This window comes from Podarcis cretensis, assembly GCF_951804945.1.
Source record: "Podarcis cretensis genome assembly, chromosome: 11".
NCBI classification, from domain to species: domain Eukaryota; kingdom Metazoa; phylum Chordata; class Lepidosauria; order Squamata; family Lacertidae; genus Podarcis; species Podarcis cretensis.
The window spans coordinates 9,288,245-9,314,939 of NC_137180.1; the positions used below are offsets into that span (position 1 = coordinate 9,288,245).

Genomic DNA, 26,695 nt, shown 5'->3' on the forward strand with positions numbered 1-26,695 from the left:
AGAAACCAAAAATACAGTAAAATATCACACATTAAAAACTTCCCTGAACAGGGCTGCCTAAAGATGTCTTCTGAATGTTAGGTAGTTGTTTATCGCTTTGACATCTGCTGGAAGGGCGTTCCACAGGCAGGCGCCACTACCGAGAAGGCCCTCTGCCTGGTTCCCTGTAGCTTTGCTTCTCGCAATGAGGGAACCGCCAGAAGGCCCTCGGCGCTGGACCTCAGTGTCCGGGCAGAATGATGGGGGTGGAGACGCTCCTTCAGGTATACTGGACCGAGGCCGTTTAGGGCTTTAAAGGTCAGCACTAACACTTTGAATTGTGCTCGGAAACGTACTGGGAGCCAATGTAGGTCTTTCAAGACCGGTGTTATATGGTCTCGGCGGCCGCCCCCAGTCACCAGTCTAGCTGCCGCATTATGGATTAGTTGTAGTTTCTGAGTCACCTTCAAAGGTAGCCCCACGTAGAGTGCATTGCAGTAGTCCAAGCCAGAGATAACCAGAGCATGCACCACTCTGGCGAGACAGTCCGCAGGCAGATAGGGTCTCAGCCTACGTACCAGATGGAGCTGGTAAACAGCTGCCCTGGACAGCTGCTCTGCATCAAATAAATAGTATGGAGTGTGTTGGTTAAGTTCATATTTCTTATAAATGCACTCTAGCCTACTTATTTGCACAGTGTGGCATCCAATGAGGGCTTTGTACTAGCAGAAGCACTTCTGCTAACACAACACTTTTACCAATCGTCCTTTTCCCTTTGCTGTCCTCCGTGTCATATGTACCAAATATTTAGGAGTAGGCTTCAGGGAGCATGAGCAGATGCGCTGGTAGGTGGGGACAGCAACAATCAGGTGCAGAAGTGGAAGTGCTTCTAATGCAAAGCCTTTGTTGGAGACAAGCCCTATATTGGCTTATACATGTTGGGCATGAGAACTAGAGGAGTAAGGAAAAGGCATCATAGAAAAGATGGGTTCCGAAATGCGACTGGACGGAAGTAAGAAACATAGTATTGCACTGGTGTTCTGGGAAGCAGTTCAAGTATATGGAGCAATAAGGAGGAGAGGCAGATTTTTTACCCTAGATTGTAGGATTAATCTACACCAGTGAATTATAACATTAAAATGTGTTATAAAAATGTGACACCAGAGAGTGCTGTAGAGCAGCCCATCTGTGGCCAATGGGAAATTGCACTGGAAGCTATATTTTTAAATAGCATTTTTAAATAGCGTTTTCCAGATCAGTGTAGTTCCGGCCATAGTCTCCCTTCCATATATTATAACAGAGACCTTACTTACCATTAGCTGCAACTGAACCTAGGAACTCAGTTTTTATTTCACCTTCACCACATAGCCAGTGTCAATGTCAAGTATTGATATATAGCAGGTGGCGCTGTGGGTTAAAGCCTCAGCGCCTAGGGCTTGCCGATCGAAAGGTTGGCGGTTCGAATCCCTGCGGCGGGGTGTGCTCCCGCTGCTCGATCCCAGCGCCTGCCAACCTAGCAGTTCGAAAGCACCTCCGGGTGCAAGTAGATAAATAGGGACCGCTTACCAGCGGGAAGGTAAACGGCGTTTCCGTGTGCGGCTCTGGCTCTGGCTCTGGCTCTGGCCAGAGCAGCGATGTCACGCTGGCCACGTGACCCGGAAGTGTCTCCGGACAGCGCTGGCCCCTGGCCTCTTAAGTGAGATGGGCGCACAACCCCAGAGTCTGTCAAGACTGGCCCGTACGGGCAGGGGTACCTTTACCTTTACCTTTAGAGTCTATGAAATACTGAGTTGACCTCAGGGACCAAGCCTTGGAGAAATCCCTAGTCTGTTGCAGCAAAAACAAGTCTTGTGGCACAGTAAAGATTAACAAATTTATTGTGGTATCTGTTTTTTCAGATCAGATTCTTCATCAGATGACCGAAGGTTTTCCTTAGTAGGCAGTTAAATAGGCACAGTGGGGGGAAACTGTAAGCCGTGTGACTATGAAATGCAAGAGCTACAGTTTGTGATATTCAATGTAAAAGTGTATATAAGTAAAACACAGTGTCTATTTACAACGGCATTCGTGATATAATTTTTCATAGCTTTTTAATGTTAATTTAACATCTGAAATGGATGGGAAGCAATTATCATGAGCCAGGGCTAAACAAATATAATTAAAAGTTACTGATAAACTCTAGTCCAGCAAATTTTCATTAGAGACTTCCTTTGAAGTGGTTATACTAAGTGTTTATACTAACGTAGACAGTATAGAAGTGCTAGGACTGGGAACTTCCAAGTTCAAAGCCCCACTCAGGCATGAGGGGATGGGCCGTAGCTCAACAGCAGAGCACAAGTTTTGTGTGAGAAAGGTTCAGGTACATTCCCTCTTTCATTTACAAGTAGGCCTGAGAAAAGACTCCAGCATGACAGCACAGAGAGCTGCTGTCAGTCAGTGTAGACAACACCAAGAGAAATGAATGGTATTTATAGTATTTTCCTATTCACAATGGCCTTTGGTCTTCAGGGAAATCAACTTAGTTATAATCCTAAAAAAGCAGACACATCACCTTGCCAACAAAGGTCCGCATAGTTAAAGCTATGGTTTTCCCAGTAGTGATGTGTGGAAGTGAGAGCTGGACCATAAAGGCTGATTGCTGAAGAATTGATGCTTTTGCATTATGGTGCTGGAGGAGACTCTTGAGAGTCCCATGGACTGCAAGAAGATCAAACCGATCCATTCTGAAGGAATTCAGCCCGGAGTGCTCACTGGAAGGACAGATCCTCAAGCTGAGGCTCCAGTACTTTGGCCACCTCATGAGAAGAGAAGATTCCTTGGAAAAGACCCTGATGTTGGGAAAGATGGAGGGCACAAGAAGAAGGGTACGACAGAGGACGAGATGGTTGGACTCGAAGCTACCAACATGAGTTTGACCAAACTGCTGGAGGCAGTGGAAGACAGGAGTGCCTGGCGTCCTCTGGTCCAGGGGATCACGAAGAGTCTAAATAACAACATAATCCTATCATTTGCTACACTAGCACTTTAATATCCAAGCTGTAACCTACAGTTACTGAAAAATATTCCATAAACCACATGGAGGATTTCTGATAGATTTTTACCCATCAACTCTAGTGGGGCCATTCTAGTTCATTTGCTCATGTACAGTAATTAACATTTACTAATTAATGAGACATCTCCCCCCCCCGCCCCCCAGTGTAGTCCTATCCATGACATTAACCCCCGCCCCTCACTGCTTTTGCTTCCAAAGCAGGGCACGTGACGCCACAGACGCTCTCCGTCATAAGCCAGCGGCGTGGGAAATTGTGCGAGCGGAAAGGGGATCCCGCCTTTTCATTGGCCTGCCGGGGAAGGCACGAGCTCCCTGATTGGCCGGCGGCTCTGAACGTCGTCGAGGTGCATTATTGGGTAGGGCCATGAGGGACGGAGGGCGCGGATTGGTCGGGGGGGGGAGAAAGGGGCCGACGCCTGCGCGCCGATTGGGCAGTGCAGTCGGACGGGGCGGGCGAGCGGCCATGGCGTGGTTACTTGGGCCGCGCTGAGCCCGGCTCGCTTCTTTCTGTCGCATTCGGGGAAGGGGCGGCCGTCGGTGCCACCGCCGCCGCCGCCGCCGCCAGGGCAATGATGAAGGGCGCGCTGGCCAGCCCGGTGGCCGCCGCCGCCGCCACAGCCATGCAGGAGACTTTCGGCTGCGCCGTCGCCAACCGCTTCCACCAGCTGCTCGACGACGAGTCCGACCCTTTCGACATCCTCCGCGAGGCGGAGCGGCGCAAACAGCAGAGCAAGAAGCGCGAAGAGGCGGCCGTCGCCCTCGCCGCCCCCCCGGCCGGGAGGAAGCCCGGCCCGGGAGGAGCCGCCGCCGCCGCCGCCGTCGCGGCCGCCGCCGCCGCCGCCGCCGCCAAAAGGGAATCCCAGAAGGAGCGGAAAGGCGGCGGCGGCGGCGGCGGCGCCTCCTTCCCGCAGCCCGAGAGCCCCTCAGCAGCGCCCGGTAGGGAAGGGACCCGGAGCCAGCCGGGGGTGGGGAAGCCCTGGGGAACGAGCCCCGTCCAGGCTGCCCGCGACGCCCTTTGGACCAGGGAGCCCATTGGAATGAATGGGCCGGGGCGGGGGGGGGGAGGAGAATCCGGATTCGCCACTGCGAAGGGCATTCAGTGTTTCCCAACCTTGTGCCTCCAGCTGTTTTTGGACTACAACTCCCATCATCCCTGACTAGCAAGACCAGTGGCAAGGGATTATGGGAATTGTAGTCCAAAAACAGCTGGAGGCACAAGGTTGGGAAACACTGACGCGCAGCAGCAGCAGCAGCAGCAGCGATCTCCGCGGCGCACCTGCCCTCCTCTCGCCCCAGGCGGCTGCCTGCCACCCCGCGCCTCGTGGTCGGCTTCCGACTCCTCCCTGCGCGGGCCGTGGGCGAGTCTGCCGGCTGCGGAAGGGCCGGGCCGGGCCGCCGCCTGCGGGCGAGGCGATTGTGGCGTCGGGCGGGGAGAGCGCGGCGCCTGGGCTCCGCCTTCCCGTTCTCCTTCCCCGGGCTGGCCGGCCGGCGCCAAGAGGCAAGCGAGTCTTTCCCCCGCCCGGCCTTGTCCCCGATTCATTCCGTCCGGGGAAAGTCGCTTGACGCCCAGCTGTCAGAAAGGGCTCGCTCGGCTGCCTTCAGGGCTCCTTGATTCCTTTGGGGATCAAGCCGATCTCCAAAGCCCTGAACTCAGCAGTGCCATGAACGAGGGGTGCTCGTGCTAGAGAGCTTTCTTTCCTGTTCTTGAGCTGGAGGTGTTGGAACCGGCTCCAGTCACGTGTGGCAGGAGTGCCAACTTGAATTAAAAATGGGGGAAGGTGGTGTGCACACACCAGTTGAATAGCAATGCTATAATAATAATAATTTATTTATACCCTGTCCATCTGGCTGGGCTTCCCCAGCCACTCTGGGCAGCTTCCAACAAAATATTAAAATACAATAGTCCGTCAAACATTCAAAGCTTCCCTAAACAGGGCTGCCTTCAGATGTCTTCTAAAAGTCTGGTAGTTGTTGTTCTCTTTGATATCTGATGGGAGGGTGTTCCACAGGGCGGGTGCCACTACCGAGAAGGCCCTCTGCCTGGTTCCCTGTAACTTGGCTTATCGCAGTGAGGGAATCACCAGAAGGCCCTCAGCGCTGGATCTCAGTGTCCAGGCAGAACAAAGGGGGTGGAGATGCTCCTTCAGGTATACTGGACCGAGGCTACTTATGCCCAGCAACTGGTGGGGGAAACCCCCCTCAGATATTTTATTGGAGGCACTGAAGAGACCTCTGCTCCTAGGAGTTGGCTTCTGTGATTTGTGAACAACTCAGTTTGTGCAAGAGCATGTATGAGTCAGTGGGGCAGTTGTATCCAAACCATGTGCCATTAGGAAGCCTGGATTGTGCTGAGAACCTAAGCTGAAACTTGACAATTCCCAGAGCAGGGCTGAGTCATGAAACATTGGTGTGTTTTCCACCCCCACTTGCCAATTTATGAATAATGGCATTATTCCAAGGGAAAGATGCATCAGGTTCTTTTATGTAGCCCGCGTTGTCATTGCCCACAAAAGTTTGGTCATTCCAAGTGATTGGGCAGAGGGAATGTCTGAAGCTGGCATCAGAAAATCATTCATGAGGAGATGGCCGTATCACTGTAAGGAAGGAGTTCCACAGGCAGGGTGTCACCTTGGAGAACATGATATCCTGTGTTGCCACAAAGGCTGTAGCCATTGGTGGAACCATGCGGAGGGCCTTTCCTGTAGATCTCAAGACCCAGGCAATTTCTGTGAGCCTGTCTCCAATTTTAATCCAGAACGAAAATGTGTGCCTTGTCAATCACTTGAAAAACATTGCAGCTTGGGATAACTAGCGTAGTAAAACCAAACACGCATATACACTGCCCACAGCTTAATACAAAATTTCATGATGTAAAGATTTAGGTAAAAAAAAAATGAACTGCAGAATGGTTTAGCAGGTCACTTAAATGTAAAATTGGGTGTAAGAGTTTGGAATACTTCTTGAATGTATTGGATCAAATTACGTACACAATATATATTTTTGCTGGCTGCCCCCAGTCTCTTGCTTTCTATATCCTGACTCTTCAATTTAACCAATTTGTACTTGGGTCTGGAGGAGCTGCCCAAAATCTTCATATGCCCTTTCTCTCCCTACAGACACATATATGCAGATAGATATCCATGGACTATGGTAATTGTTTCATCACAGCAGCACAGTTTTTCTGACACACAATAACATGAGTTGTTGCAGCTGGCTGTGGTAGTGTGCTGAACCCGGGACAACTGGGGTAGATCAGATGGAGAACATTTTATCATGTCTGAAGTGTCCTTCCTTTATTCTCCATTAAATTTACTGTTCACACAGAAGAGCAAAGGGGAAAGTATACAGACTCCTTTAGAGGTTTGAATGCCTAAACTGTCTAGGTGTAAACGAGAGGCCAAGGATCACATTCCCTTGTAGTTAACTTTTTTGGGGGGTCTGGAGGCTGGTGGTGAGCAGCTGATGCAACTCTTTAATATTTGTTCAGTGAGTTACAATCCCCCCCCCCCACGTGAAGGGTTTTCAGGCAAGCAATAGGTGTTATCAGACTGCAAGGACACCTTTTAAGCAGGCAAAACAAAAAACTGCATAGGTTGCTTATAAGGTAATGTGGTTCTGCAGAGTTTCCAAAAGGGCTGGAGAGAGATGCCCGAAGGGCCACATTTCAAAGAGGGCCAGATTTGATGAAGTGAAGGGCCATGGGGGCCGACCAAAGTTGCTGACCTTCTTTTTTTAGGATTTTACCCCAAAGTTGTTGAGTTTCTATTAGGATTGAATTTGTTGAGGTGTTTTTTAGGATTTTACCCCAGGAAATAAACTGCCACAGGGGCCGGATTAGGCCCCCAAAAAGGACTTTGGACATGCCTGGTCTAAATGGTAACATTGTCCAAAATCTGCAGGATTACGATCTGCTCGTCCCCATCCCACAATGTGTGACCCTATTACTAATGGCGTCATATAAGTGCTAACATTGGCTATGGAACTGCCTAGCACAGCTGACTGATTGGCAGCTGCTGTTGAGAATCCCTGGAAGAGCATGTTTCTGAGACTTGCTACACAAGACTGTTGAACTGAAGATTGATTGATTGATTGATTGATTGATTGCATTTATAGCACACCTCCTCTCCCCCCACTGAGCGCCGAAGGTGACATACATGGTACTTAGTCCCCTTCCTCATTTTATCCCCACAACAGCCTGGTGAGGTAGGTTAGGCCAAGAGGCCCAACATCATCCAGTGAGTTTCTCAACCGAGTGGGAATTAAAACCGTGGTCTCCTAGGTCCTAGTCCGACACTCAGTAACCATGACACCACACCGGAATGAACCTTGGAAGCAGATCTCCATGCAAATCATTGGGTTAGGTTGATACCTCTTAAGTCACACTATGTTCATTTCCCCCCCTCTTGAAATTTTGACATGGTGAAAAGGGCTTTGAATAGTTATTGGCTAAAAAGCAGTTGGGATTTAGTCATTTTAGAACTTTGTCCATTCTCTGTTAGTGCTTCTTTACTAATAAGTTCCCTTATATCTTCTCCCGTCATAGCAACAGTCTTTGGTAGCTGTTAGCTTGTTTTCACGTTTAATTTGTTAACTTTTTGTCTGTTTCCCTGGGTCATTTTTCTCCCTGGGAATTAGTAGGTCTGTCCTGTTTTGATTCTTTCAGATGATGACAGCATCTGAACTATCTCTTTCTGCTATCAATACATTTACACACAGGTTTGAAGAATCACGCAACTAGGACTGTTTAGATAGCGCAACACTTCCTTCCAGCTGCAGTGTTCATCAGAATTTGGAAAGCGTGGAATATATTAAAGCCTCATAGTGTAGCAAGACTTTTTATACTGGTTTACTGGGATAGAATCCTCTCCTTAGAAATGGCTGGGTTAATATTGGGTTTTTGTTTTGTGAACTACCATGTGCTCTGTTGGATGGAGAAGAATTGTCTAAAAATTCAAAAGATAAATAATAGGTTTTGGCCCTAGCCCAAACAGTGGTCTGAAAGAGATTTGGGAGAAATTTGCTTCAAATCATCTCTCAAGATAATGGCAAATTTCAGGGGGGTCGTTTCTTTGTGAATGCAGTTTACCTGGTCTCATGCAACTTTAATCCAGGCATGATTGCTGATTTCTCCTTCCCCGCTCTTGTTTTTGCTACTTTGCGTGCTCCGTGTGGAGGGTGGTAAACATTTGAAATCTAGGACTGCATAAGTTTCTTTTTTGCCAGTAGTTGAGATGCTAACTTAAATTAATGATAAAAACTGCAATCCTTTTTCAGAGTTGTAGAATTGGTTACACATTCAATTTCAGCTGTGTAGTCATAAGCACAATCTTATTTTACTTGTAAAAATTACAGTCTTTAAAACATAGCTCTGTGTAATTATCTTAGGGTGTGTGTACACAAGCCTTTTAATATGTATGAGATTCAGCTAACTCAAATAGGAAACCATATAATTATAAAAGTAAACATCTTGGGTTGTAGAAGAGCCCTTTGCTCGCTAAAGAGCTCTTATTTCATTAAAACATTTATCTTTTACGGCTTAAAATGCAGCTTCCTACATGATTATATAATGCAATATTATAGTGGGTATAATACATACTGAAGACTTTGAATGAATTGTTTGCCAAGACATAGTTATAGTAAACATACACATGCTATGTCCTTAATTTCTTTAGACAAATTGTAGGTCTTAGCAGGGCTTGCCCAAGGCATTTTGGTGCCTGAGGTGGACCTCAAAATGGCCCCTCTCCTCACTAGGAAAGAAAGGGCAAGGGGAAAAAAATCAGGAACAAGGGGGAAGAAAGATTGACATTTGGATCTGGTGCCCCAGTGGATCCTGCTTCCTGAGGCAGTTTCCTCACCTTGCCTCGTGGGTGGGCCGGCACTGGGTCTTGACATCCTTTGGACTATTGCAGATGACCAACCATTGAAATAAAATGGGTTCTTTTGGATTCTAGAAAAAATAGGTTGGCTCTGCTTGGTCATCAGTTGTTGATTCTGTGAAATGGCACTTTAGATGTCTTCATTCCAGAAAATTGCTGGGCTACAGAATAAGTGTAGGAATAAGCACTGTGGAATAAGCCTTTATACATGCTGCTGCTTGGATTGTGGTCATTGGTAGAATGGCAGGATTCCTTGATGAAACATCTCCAGAAAAACAAGTTTTTCTTCCTCACATTGAAGGCTTGTAGGTAGTCACAGAAGATGAGAGATCTAACAAATTATGCAGAGAGGCCAAGATGAGGTAATGTCTCCCAACAGCCATTCCCATTATTTTTTCCATATATTGAAAGCTCCAAGTTCACTGGGAACAGGTCTCTTTCAGCATGGTATCTCATTATGTCCTTCCAGTTGTTTTATGACTCTTTAACTGTCAAGCAAATAAATAAATAAATAAATAAATAAGGAGGGTGTGATACTTAGCTGGTTGAGTGGTGGTGCTGTAACTTCTGATGCATGGTCCATTAAAAAGAATCATTCATAGCAGCTGGCTCAGGGCACTGATTCAGTAGTAGTAGTAGTAGTAGTAGTTGTTATTATTATTTTCTTTTCTTTATGCCCTTCCCATCTGGCTGGGTTTTACCAGCCACTGGGCAGCTTTCAGCACATATAAAAACATAATAAAACATCAGACATTAAAAACTTTTCTGATGGGAGGGCATTCCACAGGGAGGGTGCCACTACTGAGAAGGCCCTCTGCCTGGTTCCCTGTAACCTCACTTCTCACAGTGACAGTGAGGGAACTGCCAAAAGACTCTTGGAGATGGACCTCAGGGCCGAATGGTGGCGGTAGAGATGCTATATCAAGCCAAGGCCATTTAGGGCTGTAAAGGTCAGCACCGACATGTTGAATTGTGCTCGGAAACGTACTGGGAGCTAGTGAAGATTCTTTAGGGCTTGTTTAACCATTCTTGGCTTGCCCGTGAAAAGTACAGATTTATTTCCTGCATAATCACTAGCACATCTTCCTTGTAATCTGCAAACTCTCCTCATCATCTTGCTAAGATTTTTGCTATACACCAATAGGACTTGTATTTCCTAAAAGGCATTTAATATTGCTTGTTGGAATTGATGGAATAGTTTCATGCATCTCTGGGAGTATGAATTTTATAGGGGTTTTCACAGTTGTCCCTAGTAGTTTTGATATCTGCAGTTTGTATATTTTAGTTGGGAGTCCCCCGTTCTGAATACTGGGTATTCTTCCTCTGTTATTTTCATATAAATTGCACAAAACCTGCCCCCTTTGATAGCTGGGCTTTCTTGCTGAGTTGCTTGTACTGAATTTGTGAAGCCCAGTCAAAAATTGTGAATGCCTGTTTGCTGTCAGTGGTACCTTTGAGCCAGATTTGGGCTTGAAAATAATTTTCCTTTTTTTATTATCAGTTGCATACTGTCAAGCTTTATGCTGTACATTGAAAATTGTAACACTTAACAACGGGCTGTGAAATGAAGCTGAACAATCACTTTTTTCTATACATTTTGAAGTTTTGTTTAGCTTAGTTTATTATTTGTATCTTGCATTTTGACCAAAGATTTTCAAGGTGGCTTGCAAAATAAAAATAGAAGTCATACTCAGAGTGGACCCATTTACAACAGTGGTTTAAGTTACTTACGAGTAAGTGAACTGAACCAATTTCAGTGGGCCTACTCTGTGTAGGACTAAATTGGAACCACTCACAGAAGACATTTAGACAAGTACACTTCTAAATAAATGAAAAGTACATCAAGAAATTCAAGGGAGCAGCATAAAGACAAAGATAAAAATATCTGGGCATTAGAAAGTGCACTTATTTATTTCATACAATCTATATGCCACTTGATAGTTTTTTTAAAAAAAACAACCCACCTCAATGTGGTTTTCAAAAAGAATGAAACAAAATTATTGGTAGTAACAATATAAAATGGTTATTTAAAATAATTCAAAATTATTAATTTAAATTAGCACTAAACTAAAAATACATTAAAACAATATTTTATTTATTTTACTTTGTTAAGTGTTAGATGTTAACAGATGGTAGAAAACAAACTAGCAGACACAGTTCAAACTACTGTACATTACAACAGCCTTCACTAACCTGTTGCCTTCCCATTGTGTTGGGCTCAAGCTCCATGCTGACTGGCGCTGATGGGGTTTGTGATCCAGGATATTGGAGGGCACTAGGGTGATGAAGACTGCTTCCAAATACCATTGGAATCCAGGTTTCTCGGTTACTAACAGCCAGTAGCATTGTGTGATTCTCATGGTTCATCTGCCTAACAAAATCATGTTTTTTCTGTACCCCACAGGCCAGAAGCGAGCTCCAAAAAGGGGAGAACAGCAGGGATGGAATGAAAACCGAGGCACAGAGGTAAAGCAAGATAAAGCTGAGTGGAGACCTTCTTTCAGGGAGTACCGTCCTCATGAAATGGAGAGACAAGCGGAGTTAACACTAGAAAGGTATGCACTGTTGGAGGAGGTACAAAAATGGTATCCGAAAGGACTTTGCAGGTTCATTTTTCAAGCCACCAGTTGGCTAGACCTGTGACTGATGGTTCCTAGAGATGTTCAACCATAAAGCCAAGTCTTTGTTTTCATTCTCTTCTTAGTTGGTGCCTGAGTCTTGGAATTCTAGACTGCATTATTCCTTTTCCTGCTTCAAACTTGCTTTCAGCTAAATTGATTGCTTTGTCTTGTAAATGTGACTCTAGTTTACGTATCTGGAGCAGATTGTTCTCTTGAAAAGACAATAAATTCAGGCGGTTGTTTTATCACAGCAGTATGTAAAAAACAAAGAGAAAGCTCTTGGATTTCTGAATTGCTCTATCGTACTTTGTGGTGTTGGGAAAGCACCTAGATTTGTGGGTTGGTTTTGTTTCTGTTTAAAGCACATCTTACAGCTTGTTGAACTCTAGTGGGAGGGGAGTGAAATGTTCTGCAACCTCTCTGAACCATTGACTGCTCATTAAAAAAGAATTCAAATAGCAGCTCAGAACCAGAGTTGTCTTGTGTGAGAAGAAAAGACTCGTTTGCAGCAGCATGTATCAAGACCTCCCAGTTTACTTGTATCCCTGCAGGCCTCCATGCCCCCATCACGTTCTGTTCCAGAGGGTTCCTTAACCTTTGAGAGCAGATTACAGTATGGTAGAAGAGCCAAAAAGGATAAACGTCACAGGCAGAATTCCACTTCTTAAGCTTGTGGCCTTTGGAAGAAATCTTCACAATTGCTTATGTTTTCTAGGTAATAGCAGCAAAACAAAATCTGCTCATTACCACATTGGACAAAAGGAATGCAGTTGCAGCTTTGATTTAGTTTTGTGAACTTCCATGGGGAGATCAATGTGCTGCCATCTGCCTTATTGCAGGGCAGATATGTGGATAAACCGTATGCAGAGCGAGTCTGCCCCTGCGGCCTGATAGAGGTGGAAACCGTCTCCCATGTCTTGCTACGATATCGTTTTTATGAGGATATATGTTTGTCTTTATCACCCCTGATGTACAGAAAATTCCAAGTGGGTCTGAACCTCAATGCTTAAAATCCCCGACAAAGGTTCCAGAGATCACGCTAGGGGTGGCCAAATTTTGTGCAGCTACCATAAAACTCAGGGAACAAGCCGTGCTATTACAAAGACTAAGGCCTCAGATGCAAACCCTAGATAATATTTTAGAGACTAAGACCTAAACCACATTTCTAATGGCTGTCATATTTGTATTGTTTATTGTTGTATTTGATTGTAAATTCAAACTTAATTCTATTGTGTTTTATGTTCGTTTAGTATGGTATGTGAATCTCGTCTGAGACCGCAATAAACTTCCTTTAATTTCCATGGGGAAAACATCAGAGCTGTAAGGTTAAATCCTGCTGGATTGGAGCAAAGGCCCATGTAGTCCAACATCCTGTTTTCACAGTGGTCAACCAATGAGAAACCTGCAAGCAGGAACTGGGGCCAACGCTGCTTTGTGGTAGCAGCTGTTACTCAGAAGCATAGCAATGATGGCCAGCTTTTCCTTGGATTTGTGTAATAATACCCCTTTAAAGCCACCTAGGTTGGCAGCCACTGTCCTGAATCATCTAATTTCATTAGATGGCCCTGAATTTGAGTACAGTCAAACCTCGGTTCTCAAACGGCTACGTTTTTCAACATTTCGGCTCCCGAACGCCGAAAACCCGGATGTAAATGCTCCGGTTTTCAAACTTTCCTTGGAACTCAACGTCCGACGTGGCTTCCGCTAGAATGCAAGAAGCTCTTGTAACCAATTGGAAGCCGTGCCTCGGTTGTCGAACGCTTCGGGAGTCGACCGATCTTCCAGAATGGATTACATTCAACAACCGATGTTTGACCGATGTATGAGGCCCTATCCGCTTTTTCAGTCTACGCCATGTATAATTTTAACGCAATTAAATGTCTTGCATGTAATGCTTTGCTTTCCTATTGCATCTCAACGGTGTTAACCTATTGAAGATATGTTGGGTCAAGCTAAGGTGAATTGTATTTCAGACCAATAGACCGATTTGATCGGGAAAGGCCAATGAGAGGTCGTGGGGGAGGAAGAGGTGGAATGAGAGGCAGAGGAAGAGGTGGTGGAATGAACAGGACTTTCAACGGCTTTGATCAAAGAGGGAAGCGGGAATTTGACCGACAGAGTGGGAGCGACAAAACGTAAGTGTGCTGGTCTAGTACCTTAGCAGCATCTTAGTAATACTTCCGGGGGTGTGTGTGTGTGAATTTGCATCTGTAACCAACCTTTTGGACAACCGTTTTATACAAATATTTTTTATTTCCCAAAACGGGGACTAAAAAGAATACGATTTATGTCTCTAGAGGAGTCCGAGCGGAAGACAAAAGGGGTGGAAGTGGACCTCGCAACTGGGGAGCAGTTAAGGATGATGTGAGGTATGACAGTGTTTTAGTAGTTAAATCCTGGATTGCAGTCTTCTTGGAACATAGATTTCCAAGCTGTATGGTCATAATCTATCATTTACGAATGCCGCCTCCTAGCTTTCAGATCTTGCATCTAAGAAACTGGCAAAAATTCCAGAATCTTGATGCTAGTGTCTGTTTGCTGAGTTTTTGGATTCTGTTTAACGTCCCTAAAATCTCTGCTAAAAGTATTGTGATATTTCTGTCATCAAGTTACTGGCATACAGTGCAATGTGCTAGTTGCCAAGACTGATATTGTTTGAGCATGCCCCCATCTCTCCAGTGAGACACTAAGTAATAATAATAATATAATAATAATTTATTATTTATGCCCCGCCCATCTGGCTGGGTCCCCCTAGCCACTCTGGGCAGCTTCCAACAAAACACTAAAATACAATAACCTATTAAACATTAAAAGCTTCCCTGAACCCCGCCTTTAGATGTCTTCTAAAAGTTTGGTAGTTATTTTTCTCTTTGACATCTGATGGGAGGGCGTTCCACAGGGCGGGTGCCACTACCAAGAAGGCCCTCTGCCTGGTTCCCTGTAACTTGGGTTCTCACAGCGAGGTAACCGCTAGAAGGCCCTCGGTGCTGGACCTCAGTGTCTGGGCAGAACGATGGAGGTAGAGACGCTCCTTCAGTATACTGGACCAAGGCCGTTTAGGGCTTTAAAGGTCAGCACCAACACTTTGAATTGTGCTTGGAAACGTACTCGGAGCCAATGTAGGTCTTTCAAGACCGGTGTTATGTGGTCTTGGCGGCCGCTCCTAGTCACCAGTCTAGCTGTCGCATTCTGGATTAGTTGTAGTTTTTGGGTCACCTTCAAAGGTAGCCCCACGTAGAGCGCATTGCAGTAGTCCAAGTGAGAGATAACTAGACCATGCACCACTCTGGCAAGGCAGTCTGCGAGCAGATAGGGTCTCAGCCTGCGTACCAGATGGAGCTGGTAAACAGCTGCCCTGGACACAGAATTGACCTGTGCCTCCATGGACAGCTGTGAGTCCAGAATGACTCCCAGGCTGCGCACCTGGTCCTTCAGGGGCACAGTTACCCCATTCAGGACCAGGGAATCCTCCACACCTGTCCGCCTCCTTTCTTGTCAGGATTCAACCTCAATCTGTTAGCCGCCATCCACCCTCCAACCGCCTCCAGACACCCACACAGGACCTTCACCGCCTTCACTGGTTCTTATTTGAAAGAGAGGTAGAGCTGGGTATCATCCGCATACTGATGTACACCCCGCCCAAACCCCCTGATGATCTCTCCCAGCGGCTGCATGTAGATGTTGAAAAGCATGGGGGAGAGGACAGAACCCTGAGGCACCCCACAAGTGAGAGCCCAGGGGTCTGAACTCTCATCCCCCACCACCACTTTCTGAGCACGGCCCAGGCGGTGTTCAGAAAGGTGTAGTTATTCTGAACAGCTGTATGAGTACCCTGCCAAGTATAGTTTTTGGTTTCCAACGAGTTCACTTGGTGCACTTAATGTTTCTGCAGTGAGCTGGAACAGACTGCTCCTATGGAAGAGACCGCAGAAACAGAAGAGAACCCAGGAGCACCTGAAGGAGAATCTCCAACCAAGTATGGGCTGGTTTTGAACATCTTGCTCTTAGAATCATAGAATCATAGAGTTGGAAGAGACCACAAGGGCCATCGAGTCCAACCCCCTGCCAAGCAGGAAACACCATCAGAGCACTCCTGACATATGGTTGTCAAGCCTCTGCTTAAAGACCTCCAAAGAAGGAGACTCCACCACACTCCTTGGCAGCAAATTCCACTGTCGAACAGCTCTTACTGTCAGGAAGTTCTTCCTAATGTTTAGGTGGAATCTTCTTTCTTGTAGTTTGGAACCATTGCTCCGTGTCCGCTTCTCTGGAGCAGCAGAAAACAACCTTTCTCCTTCCTCTATGTGACATCCTTGTATATATTTGAACATGGCTATCATATCACCCCTTAACCACCTCTTCTCCAGGCTAAACATGCCCAGCTCCCTTAGCCATTCTTCATAAGGCATCGTTTCCAGGCCTTTGACCATTTTGGTTGCCCTCCTCTGGACACGTTCCAGTTTGTCCGTGTCCTTCTTGAACTGTGGTGCCTAGAACTGGACACAGTACTCCAGGTGAGGTCTGACCAGAGCAGAATACAGTGGCACTATTACTTCCCTTGATCTAGATGCAATACTCCTATTGATGCAGCCCAGAATTGCATTGGCTTTTTTAGCTGCCGCGTCACACTGTTGGCTCATGTCAGGTTTGTGGTCAACCAAGACTCCTAGATCCTTTTCACATGTACTGCTCTCAAGCCAGGTGTCACCCATCTTGTATTTGTGCCTCTCATTTTTTTTTTGCCCAAGTGCAATACTTTACATTTCTCCCTGTTAAAATTCATCTTGTTTGTTTTGGCCCAGTTCTCTAATCTGTCAAGGTCGTTTTGAAGTGTGATCCTGTCCTCTGGGGTGTTAGGGTGTTGTTAAGTCATTATTGGAAAACACGACTCATTGTCTAGCATCATGCAAGTGGTGCAGATCAAATTTGGGCAACTGTACCTTGCATAGAGTGTCAATGCAACATTCTACAACAGGCTTGCCCAAGTTGTGACCCACACTGGGTGACTTCATAAAAAAAAACTTGCTGCAGGCTATGTGATAAGTATCTGGCAATGTTACATTTGTAGCTGACCTTAGTCCTTTTTGGACCCCTTGAAATTAATGGATATGAGTAATGTAGGTTTATTAATTCTAATGGACCTGGCTTGAGTATGACTTAAGTTAGATACAAACCTTGGTGCATATAATTCCTTGTGCAAATTCTGACTTTATAAGACTTGCATTTCTTTCCTTTGCACCTAAACCTAATTTCCTGTTTTAAAGCTTTTCTGATAACTGAGTTCTCATGAAACAGTTAAGGCAGATAATGCATCATCAATCAATCAATCAATCAATCAATCAATCAATCGGCCCCAGGCACTCTTCTCTGGTTGGTGAAGATTGCATTTAGTGTCACATTTGACATGACTCCTCTGCCAGTTACCTATTTCCATTGTGTAACTAGCAGCTGAATTATTGCCACAGCCATAACATATCCATGTTCTATTTCATCCAAGTACTCTATCAAATACCTGTATATATTGTTCTACAAAATATACCCATCCAATAGGATATGTCGGGCTAATTCCCTGCAGGGAATAAGAACTATTACCTGTTTTTCTTTCCTGTGGCAAATGCTTGACATAGGTATATATGAGCATGCAAGCTCTTAAAGTGGTTTGTGGGTTAGATAGATATCTCAGATGTTTCTTGGGTGTGCTTGCGTACAGCTAGTAAACCTAATGTACTTATAACGGTTTTTATCTTGGACTCGCTATAGCAATATTAAACAGCAAATGTCAGTGTTTTAGAAACTGGTGAAACGATAGGCGCCTGCTGCTGTTGCAATATGGAAAAAGTAAGGTTCAGGTGTATCTTTGACTTGTATAGTAGGTTAACAATAGTGCTGGAATCCTATAGATCAGGAGTGGCTAACCTTTTTGGGGCCTGAGGGCCATTTTTTTCTTTTGGCCAACTTTCTGAGGGTCTCATGGCAGCAGTGGGCAGAAGCAATAGTGGGCGTGGTCAAAAGTTTGTGGATGTGAACACTCACACAAACATATAAATGTGGGTAGAAACCAAGGTGGATAAAAAATGATTTTTATAAATAAACAAATACAAACAAATAATAAAATAAATAAATTCTGTTCCAAAACCAAGGCACACTTTCCCATAGAAAGTAATGCAGAGATGTATTAATCTGTTCCAGACTTTTAAAAAACAACCCCTAAAACAGCAGTTTAACATGAATTTTATGATCTAACGCGAAACTATTGATCCATAAAATGAAAGCAATAATCAATGTACTGCAGTCACACAAGCAATCAATCAGTAGCTGAACTGGCTTCCACACAGTCACAAAAACAAAAACAAAAGAACTGCAAAAACGAAAACGCAAAATAAATAGCAAAAACAGACCTTAGCATAACATTCAAAACGGAAGCATGACACTCAAAATGGAAGCATAACACTCAAAACTGAGCACATTCGTCTTCTGAAAAACGTTCACAAACTGGAACACTTACTTCCGGGGTTGCAGTGTTTGGGTTCCAAGTTGTTTGAGTACCAAGGCGTTTGAGAACGAAGGTATTGGAAATCATATTTTGAGTTCCAGAAGTTTGAATGCATGAGGGAAGTATTGACATGGTATGGGGAACATCAAGGTCTGCAGGAGTAGAAAAGAAAAATCTTCAGGACTCTGTTTAAGTTACCCTATGAGTTTTCTGTATACTCAATGGAGTTCAGTCTGTTGTAGTGGAATGGAGTAGCCTGGAAGGGGGAATGGCTGGCTGGAACAGGAGCATTCCATACTGCAATAGTTTGTAGCAGCTTCCTGTCACTGATGCAAGCTCTGCTTACCGTTGCTTAGAAAGGGAATCTCCACTTTCAGCGCTCTGTGCCTTCAATTTTACTCTGCCTTTCCCTTCTTGCCATCCTAGAGGCTAATGGTTTTTACTTAAACCCTTAGAGTTGCTGAAGGAGAGCCTGTGGAAGAAGTAGTTCAAGAGATGACGTTGGATGAGTGGAAAAATCTTCAGGAGCAAAGTCGACCAAAGCCTGAATTCAACATCCGGAAGCCTGAAACCACTGTTCCTTCTAAAGCAGTGGTGATTCACAAGTCAAAATATAGAGATGATGTAAGCAAAAACTTAGATTTTAGGGGGTTATTCCTTTCAACCCTGTGTTCTTTAAAAATGGTTTTATTAGGCTGAAACATACTTAGAGGTAGTCTGAACAGATGAAACATTATTAGAATATCTTGCATGTCTTCCGAATTGCTCAAGTTTTTTTAACTTCTAGCAGTAGATATTTTTCCATTCTTGATGGCTCAGTCTTATTGACCAAACAAGCTTTTTTCATTTGTTTCATTTGCTACTTTGAAGACTTTGTGATCCACAGTTTGAAATCAAAATTGAAATATTGGGGTTTTCTGAAGCTTTTTTGAGTGCCAGGTATCTTTATGATTTGTATTGTGGTGTGACTGCCAAAAATTATGATAGGCACAGCCCTACATTTTACAGTGCAGTATCTTTGGCAGAGCACATTGACTACCCTTTTTGCAAAGGACAAAAAGTTGGCTATCAAAATGCCAAGATAATAGGAGTGTTGTCATCTCTGTAACATAGAGACAAATTATTGCGACTGCTGTGCTGGTAAGGTGTAATATTGTTATACAGTGGTACTGTGGTTTTTGAACAGAATGCATTCTGGGAGTCTATTCGAAAACCTAAGCGTGGCTTCTGATTGGCTGCAGGAGCATCCTGCAGCCAATTGGAAACTGCACTGGATGTTTGGCTTCCAAAAATCACTCACTTCCGGATTTCGATAGTTCGGGAGCCATTTTGTTCGGGAGCCAAAGCGTTTGGCTTCAGCGTTTGGCTGCCAAGGTACGACTGTAAAATGTTTAACGGTAATAGTACACTTTTGAGAGCAACTTGTCATTAGTGGCAATTTAAATAAAAGAGCTGTCTTCTCTCACATACCTTACAGCAGGCATAGGCAGACTTGGCCCTCCAGATGTTTTGGGACTACAACTCCCATCATCCCTGACCACTGGTCCTGTTAGCTAGGGATCATGGGAGTTGTAGTCCCAAAACATCTGGAGGGCCGAGTTTCCTTATTCCTGCTCTAAACCCCCTTATAGATCTCCACTGGGTCAAAAGGTGTGGTGAGAACATTGTATCAATTTTTGGGTTGGTTTTCTTTCTTTTCTTTAAAGCTGCAACCGTTTCCTTTTCACGTCCCCCTTTCACAGCTCCTAGGAAGCGTCTGGTGGGTGCTCCTTTTCAGAGGGAAAGAATTCAGGTTATGTGTTTATAATCTAGATAAATTCTGTTCCAGGTGCTGAAGGAGGATTTTGAGGACGATGCTCACTTTTTCCGGAAAGCAGCAAACGACATCACTTCTCAGCTGGACATTAATTTTGGGAACCTGCCTCGTCCGGGGCGTGGAGCTAGAGGAGCCCGGGGAGGTCGCGGGCGTGTCCGGAGAGTTGAGGAGTCAGGAGGAGGACACAGGCCGGAAGTGATGGTAATTATTAGTGTGTTGTGTTAAGCCCTCCTTCCCAGATCTAGGAAGTGCAGACTGATCACTTCACTACAGTTTAGACCAGGGGTTGGCAAGGTTTACCTCACCTGGGCCGGTTTCACTCCAGCAGAGATCTCTCCGTGGGCCGGATCGCGTGTGTGCCCGCAATTTCTGACATCTGTGTCTGCGCAGACACAATTTCCGGCACTACGGAAGCGAGTCCCTGCACTGCGCCGGTTTAGTACAGTGAATGGGGACTCGCCAAGTGGGCGACTTGGTTTGGGGGCGACTCGTGGGCCGGTGAAACGACCCCTGTGGGCTGCTTGTGCCCCATTGGCCTTAGGTTGCTGACCCCTGGTTTAGACAGATCACTTGAACTCGATTATGTAGATTTGTCAAATTCTCAGGAACTTAAAAAAAAAAAAAAAACGCATCAGGAATAAAATGGGTTAGGAATTAATCTGAGTTCTCTAGTAGTTTGGAGAAAATAGAGCACTTGAGACCTGTCTCTAGACTGAAGAGGCAAGGAAATCTACCGTATTTTTCGCTCTATAAGACGCACCAGACCACAAGACGCACCTAGTTTTTGGAGGAGGAAAACTAGAAGAAAATATATTCTGAATCTCAGAAGCCAGAACAGCAAGAGGGATCGCTGCGCAGCGAAAGCAGCAATCCCTCTTGCTGTTCTGGCTTCTGGGATAGCTGCGCAGCCTGCATTCTCTCCATAAGACGCACACACATTTCCCCTTACTTTTTAGGAGGGAAAAGTGAGTCTTACAGAGCAAAAAATACGGTAAATTTATGAGCCCACTGCTGCTTCAGGACCACGACCACCTGATGGGCTCACCTGTGTGGGTGGAAATTAGGAGTTTTGGTTGGGAGGATGCCATAACATGCACTGTTAGTGGGGAAAAGAGCAATAAAGGATGCAGAATTTAGAATAAATTAATGAATAATTCTATTTCTATCCTGCCATTGCAAAAGTTTGGCCATAGATCTCTCCCCCCCCCCCACTTTTATTCTCATAGCTGTTGAGGTAGGCCAAGAGTGATTGACCAAAGGACGCCCAGTTGAACTTCTTGTGGTTGAATTGTGGTCACTTTTAATTCTAATTCAAATTGAAATGCTGTAGTTGTGAATTTTCAGACTCTTCAGAATTTAAGAACTTGGGCTTTACAAATATTTTTATTAAAGCTGAGCATGCAGGAGAAATCTTATATGCCTAATGTACACAGACACTGTTCATCCATTGCTTAACAGAGGCTTACAGTAAATAATACTTGGGTTTGAAGGTTGCGGTGCCAAAATAGAAACTGAGATGAACAAGAGTCAAATTTTATGGGCATCTCAGGATCTAGATAACACCGCCAGTTCTTATCTAACTAGCAGAAAGGTTTTGAGATGTGCTCTTCTTCCTTTTAGATGCACATCACCGCTCCAAACCCCGATGACCCCGAGGATTTCCCTGCTTTAGCTTGAAAGAACTGAATAATGGCGCCTCAAAAGTAGCTGTGACGATAACAGCTCTATGTTGCTGTGGAAGAATATCATCCAAGCCTACAGAGAGAGATGACTTATGTGTGTGAATTTTGCACTTCTATTGTGTTAAGCGCCTAGACCTATCCTGTGGGCTAGGAGGCAAGGTTGAGCACCACTGTTTGGGAATTAGCTTTGTGAAGGCTTATGGTATCGTACGTGAGGGCTTTCAAATAAAGGTTCAAGGTGATGGTGTCAAAACAAGTACAGAGGGGTGTCTCTTTGTCCACGGTGTCACAGATGTAAGCTAAACCAGATTGGGTGGTTTTGGGTTGTTGTTTTTGAAAAAAGAGGATTGTTTTGAAACTTGATGGCAAAACCCCATAGGCACTTGGCAGCTGTTTTTCTGACCTGAGTGAAATGTACCTTCGCCTATGCAAAGCAATTGCACAATTTTGAGAGGTTAGCAAATAAACAAAAGCCTGCTCATTGGTTGGGGTGTGAGGTGGTATTTTCACAGCGATAACTCTTCTTACTCCATAATGCTCAGAAACTGCAAGCTACATTCCAGTTTGGAGAGTGGGTTTCTTGGGAGTGAATGACCAGAGAAATAACTGGGAAGCCCTGTAGGTGGGCTGGATCCCTGCTGACTGCTGGCGAGGTCCTGCAATGCGGGAATGTCCCCTCCATCAATAAGCATTCATACATAAACTTAACTAAATAAGTGAGTCCAGGTTAGAACTCTTGTTCTCTGTGGAGGGTATTCTTTTGGGGTATGGCAGTGTGTTCCTTCCTGTGAAACCATACTTGAAGCTATCTGGCCTTAGACAACTTTATACCACTTCAGTGAGGCTACTGACATATGAAGGTTTTATACAGGATTAATCAATCCATCACTACTAGTTGGCATTTCATCTACAATTGTAACAGCCTCCATGTGCTTTGTTGACCCTTCTGAAATTGCACCGGGTTGTGTTCATCCAGTCTGGGACTAGGCTTGAAGGTTTTGCAGCTTCCTTGCCTAATTAATGAAAAAATGGTTTTTAAAAGCCCGTCTTATTTTGGAGGAGTTGCACTTATCACTGTAGATAATTTAGGTGTGAGTGTTGTACTTGGGCAGTCGTTTTGAAATACAAAATCCCTCAAGTAGCTCCAGGTAAAAGGGTTATTCTGTAATGCATGTGAATTTAATTATGGCTCCCTTGCAGCTAAGGCATGGATACAAATTCCTCCAGAGCGAGACAGTCTACCAAGTAATTGTTTTCCCTTGAATGGAAAGGACCAGTGCGTTTTTATACCAACATTACACATTGCAGAGCCTGATATAAGCAATATATTTTATTTGTATACAGTTCTCTTATATGTCAGTATTTATATAATCAAATTTCACTGGTTTAATAAGAAACACACACTATCAGATCAAATTTCCAAGATAGTATTAATTTACCCTTAAAATACCTTTAGCAAAATAAACTTCCTTTCTTGATTTCTTTAAAAAATATTATCATTTTTTGCTTTAAAAAAAGATGAGCAGTATTGATTACACCACATATTTGGAACAAATGATCTGTACAAGAGTTTCCAAGGCAATACATATAAAAACTGTAGGGCAACATATATGGGAAATACAAGTGGCAACTTGGGGGTGGGGGAAGGCTATGTTTTTGTCCAGTTTTGAAACAGCACAGCTGTTGTCATAGCAGGTGGATGTATGAGAATGACCTTGCCCTAAGTTGGCAAGTTTGAAAATTGTGCCGCAGTTGCGATAAACCAGTACTGATTTGGAATAATTTCAGGGGGTGGGGTTGGTGTGTACGTAGAAGGCAAAACTGAAAAAAAGCTGAAATGGCATTCATTTAGTAGCTCTATAAAAGCCCAAGCAAATGATGCAGAAGAATTGTGAACCCTCTTTGGTTTACAAGCCTGGAAAATGCAACAAGCCCCACTTTAGGCATGAGAAAGGGCTTAGAAACACAAGAATATATTTTCCAGCTGACTTACCAGACTGTGTCCCTCAAAGATGGTTTGAGATGCGTAAGACCTGGAACTAGAGTTCTGCAAAAACTACCAAAGTAAGAGGTGCCTTAAACTGGAGCAGTGGTTTTCAAGTGGCTGTTGTTGCAATGGCACTCCCATCATTTATATTTGCGTTATTAAGGAACAGGAGAATTGTGTGTGTGAGAAGTGTGTATAGTAAAATGTTCAGGGTTTAAGAGAAGTCATCTCTCCAAAGTTGGGTGGCTAATTGCAAATGTGATTCTGTACACATATGGCAGTAAATACCGCTGAAAACAGTGAGGCTTCTAAGGATTGGGTTGTTAATGATTGAGCTTCTCCCTGCAACTTAAAAGGTCTTCTAATCTTTATAGGCCAACATTTAAGGTTTTGAGTGTGGGGAGTGGAAGTGTGGCTGAACAAAATTTGGAGAGAAGCCAGCTAGTAAAACAGTAAGTTGTGTGGACTAGCAACAGTTGTGGACTGTTAAGTAATCTTTCCTTCTATCAAGCCTAATTTAGTTAAGTGAAGGCTCAAGCAATTCTGTCTTGGGTGTCAACCTCCCAGGATCGGTCTGTCATATCCCATGGGACATCCTAAGCATTTCCTCTCAAAGGCTGACATGGACTCGGATCTACCCTACACTGCAAGAAGCTACCAAATAGCACTTATGTTCAGGCCTCGGATAACTGAAATATTGTTGCTTGTTTGTTTTTAGTAGTATTTAGTAGTATTTGTATTTTCTGCATTGGCTATCCCGTAAATTAGTGCAATATTTTCAAAGACGACAGGAGGAACTCTTCTAAGGTTATGTTGTAGAGAGGAATTACAGTCCCAAACTTCAAGGAAATATTTAAATCACTGAAGGAGAAACCCCACTAAGTAAAATGGGGGCGGGGGCATTGATGATCTCTTTTGAAGATGAATATCATCCCTATGCCTTGTGCAGTCCTGTAAGATCTGAATTTGCCCAAAACAGATTAGTAGACAATCGTTTCTTTCCCCCCAGCAACTCAGAATTGACAAGCCAAGGCTATATATCTAGTAGGCTGAGATCTTGGCTAATCTTCATCCCCTGCCTAATGGGATTCAGTAGGCTTACATTTTGGAACTCAAAGGTAATTAACATGGAATGACAGATTTGGAAGGGACCCCAAGGCTCATCTAGTCCATGTACTGACCATACCTCTCTGGTAGCAACGCCCATTGTAAGGAAAGGCCAGAGTTGCTGTTCTAAAAGCAAATTATATTCCCATGAAGCAACTGGGTTTAGTTTTTTTATATAAAGTAAGTTATGGTTCCATATAAACTACCTTCTCACATCCTAAAATTCAGACCCCCATGTATGTATATACTGATGTTGAGTATCAGTCCATTTGACACAATCAGGGGTTGGCAAACTTTTTCAGCAGGGGGCCGGTCCACTGTCCCTCAGACCTTGTGTGGAGCTGGACTATATTTTTTTTTGGTGGGGGAATGAACAAATTCCTCTGCCCCACAAATAACCCAGAGATGCATTTTAAATAAAAGCACACATTCTACTCATGTAAAAATACCAGGCAGGCGCCACAAATAACCCAGATATGCATTTTAAATAGAAGGACACATTCTACTCATGCAAAAACACACTGATTCCCAGACCGTCCACGGGCCAGATTGAGAAGGCGATTGGGCTACATCCAGCCCCCGGGCCTTAGTTTGCCTGCCCATGCTCAAGATTAATATGGCACATTTTCTCATTATTTTTAACAGGCTGTATCTATTTGGATCCTCTTATTTGCCTAGCTCTACTGGACAAGATAAATACTCAATATGAAATGAGTAGCAGCAGGAGACTAGATCCGCTGGGCAGAAGGTGGTTTGGTCCCATGACCGAATAGCTGGGGATGATGAGAGTTGTAACCCAAGCACTGGAGGGCGACAGAGACATTACAAAGTCCTTACTCATAAATCACTTTTACAGAGTAAGGGGGGGTGGGGACTGTGGCTCACCTTTTGGTAATTCTAGTATTTGGTACCATGTGCACAGGCTGTGAAACCAAATATTGGCTCTATCAGTCCAGCATGATGTGGAAACATCACATTCTTTCAAATATATTCCACGCATAAAGTCTGCAGATTCTTAAATGAAAGCCGTTACACCATGGAGAAATTTTGGGGTAACGTGAAGCAACACAGTGATTTAAAGTAAAATGCTGGAAGTTACAGGCCATGAATAAGGGAACCAATTTTACCGAATGTGTCCGTTGTGGCAGTGAGAATTCAATCATAACATATTCATGAAACTATAGTTGCATTTCTTGGCAACTGTTAGCAGCAACTTCCTCATTGAAACTATGATGGTTAGCAGCTTGCTCAATGTCAAGTGGCTAGCAGTCTCTTAGTTTTAGGTTTCTTTTGCTAGCCTCACGGGCAGATACCGCCCCCAAGCCAAATCCTAAGGCACAAAGCCAACGGCCCTACTTAAAAAGTAGTAGCAACTGCCCTTGAGGTGTTCTTGTGCCACTTTCTGGCTCCCACAGCAATTTTTCCCTAGGCAGGAAAGAGCAGAGTGGAAGAAAGACAGCATTCCTGGAGCAGGATTGTACCGCGCCTCCTGTCCCTTTAAGATCTAACAAGGTGGCCAATGCAGCTGTCAAAGTGCTATGCCCAATAACAAAGGGCAGAAAGAAGCATCATGGTGCTTTGGCCCCATTCTTCCAACTTTTTAAAGCCACAAATGAAAATTATGATAGCTTAGGATGCTCCAGGTACACTTGCCTCCAGGGCTGCTACTACTGCTTCTCCATTAAAAAGGTACAGCGGTGCCACGCAAGATGAAAAGAATCCATTCTGCAAGTCTCTTCGTCTAGCGATTTTTTCGTCTTGCGAAGCAAGCCCATTGACAGCTTAGTGGATTAGCGCTATTAGCGGCTTAGAAAAAGGGGGGGGGGGGAAGGGAAAAAACCCCGCAGGAACTAGCAAGACATTTTCGTCTTGCGAAGCCCATAGGAAATTCGTTTTGCGAAGCACCTCCAAAACGGAAAACTCTTTCGTCTAGCGAGTTTTCCACCTTGCGAGGCATTCGTCTTGCGGGGCACCACTGTAATTTAAAGCTGCAGTGTGTAAGACAAAGAGGCTATTGCAACTCCAGTCAGAGCTCAGTGCTAGAGCCCATGCAATTCTATTCAGAAGGTCCAGGTTCAA

At 44.5% G+C, this 26,695-nt stretch overlaps 1 protein-coding gene and 1 long non-coding RNA gene across 3 annotated transcripts; one reads left to right on the forward strand and one right to left on the reverse strand.

Annotated features, from left to right (window-relative positions):
* Positions 1-3,458: 3,458 nt before the first annotated feature.
* On the forward strand, positions 3,459-21,778 carry HABP4 (hyaluronan binding protein 4). 2 transcript variants are annotated; one of them, XM_079996125.1, is made up of 9 exons: positions 3,460-3,831; positions 3,862-3,967; positions 11,315-11,465; positions 13,505-13,666; positions 13,829-13,900; positions 15,424-15,507; positions 18,480-18,648; positions 19,853-20,041; positions 21,461-21,778. In XM_079996125.1, exons 1-9 carry the CDS (start codon positions 3,601-3,603, stop codon positions 21,515-21,517), a joined length of 1,221 nt encoding a protein of 406 aa, XP_079852251.1. In that variant the 5' UTR covers positions 3,460-3,600; the 3' UTR covers positions 21,518-21,778. The 2 variants fall into 2 exon arrangements, with proteins under 2 accessions (XP_079852250.1, XP_079852251.1); XM_079996124.1 differs by having other exon boundaries at positions 3,459-3,967.
* A 1,059-nt stretch (positions 21,779-22,837) lies between these two features.
* On the reverse strand, positions 22,838-23,633 carry LOC307227074. The gene is made up of 2 exons (XR_013843782.1): positions 23,512-23,633; positions 22,838-23,478 (listed from the first exon to the last, which is right to left on the reverse strand). It is a non-coding gene; the product is annotated as an uncharacterized lncRNA (long non-coding RNA).
* Positions 23,634-26,695: the final 3,062 nt, after the last annotated feature.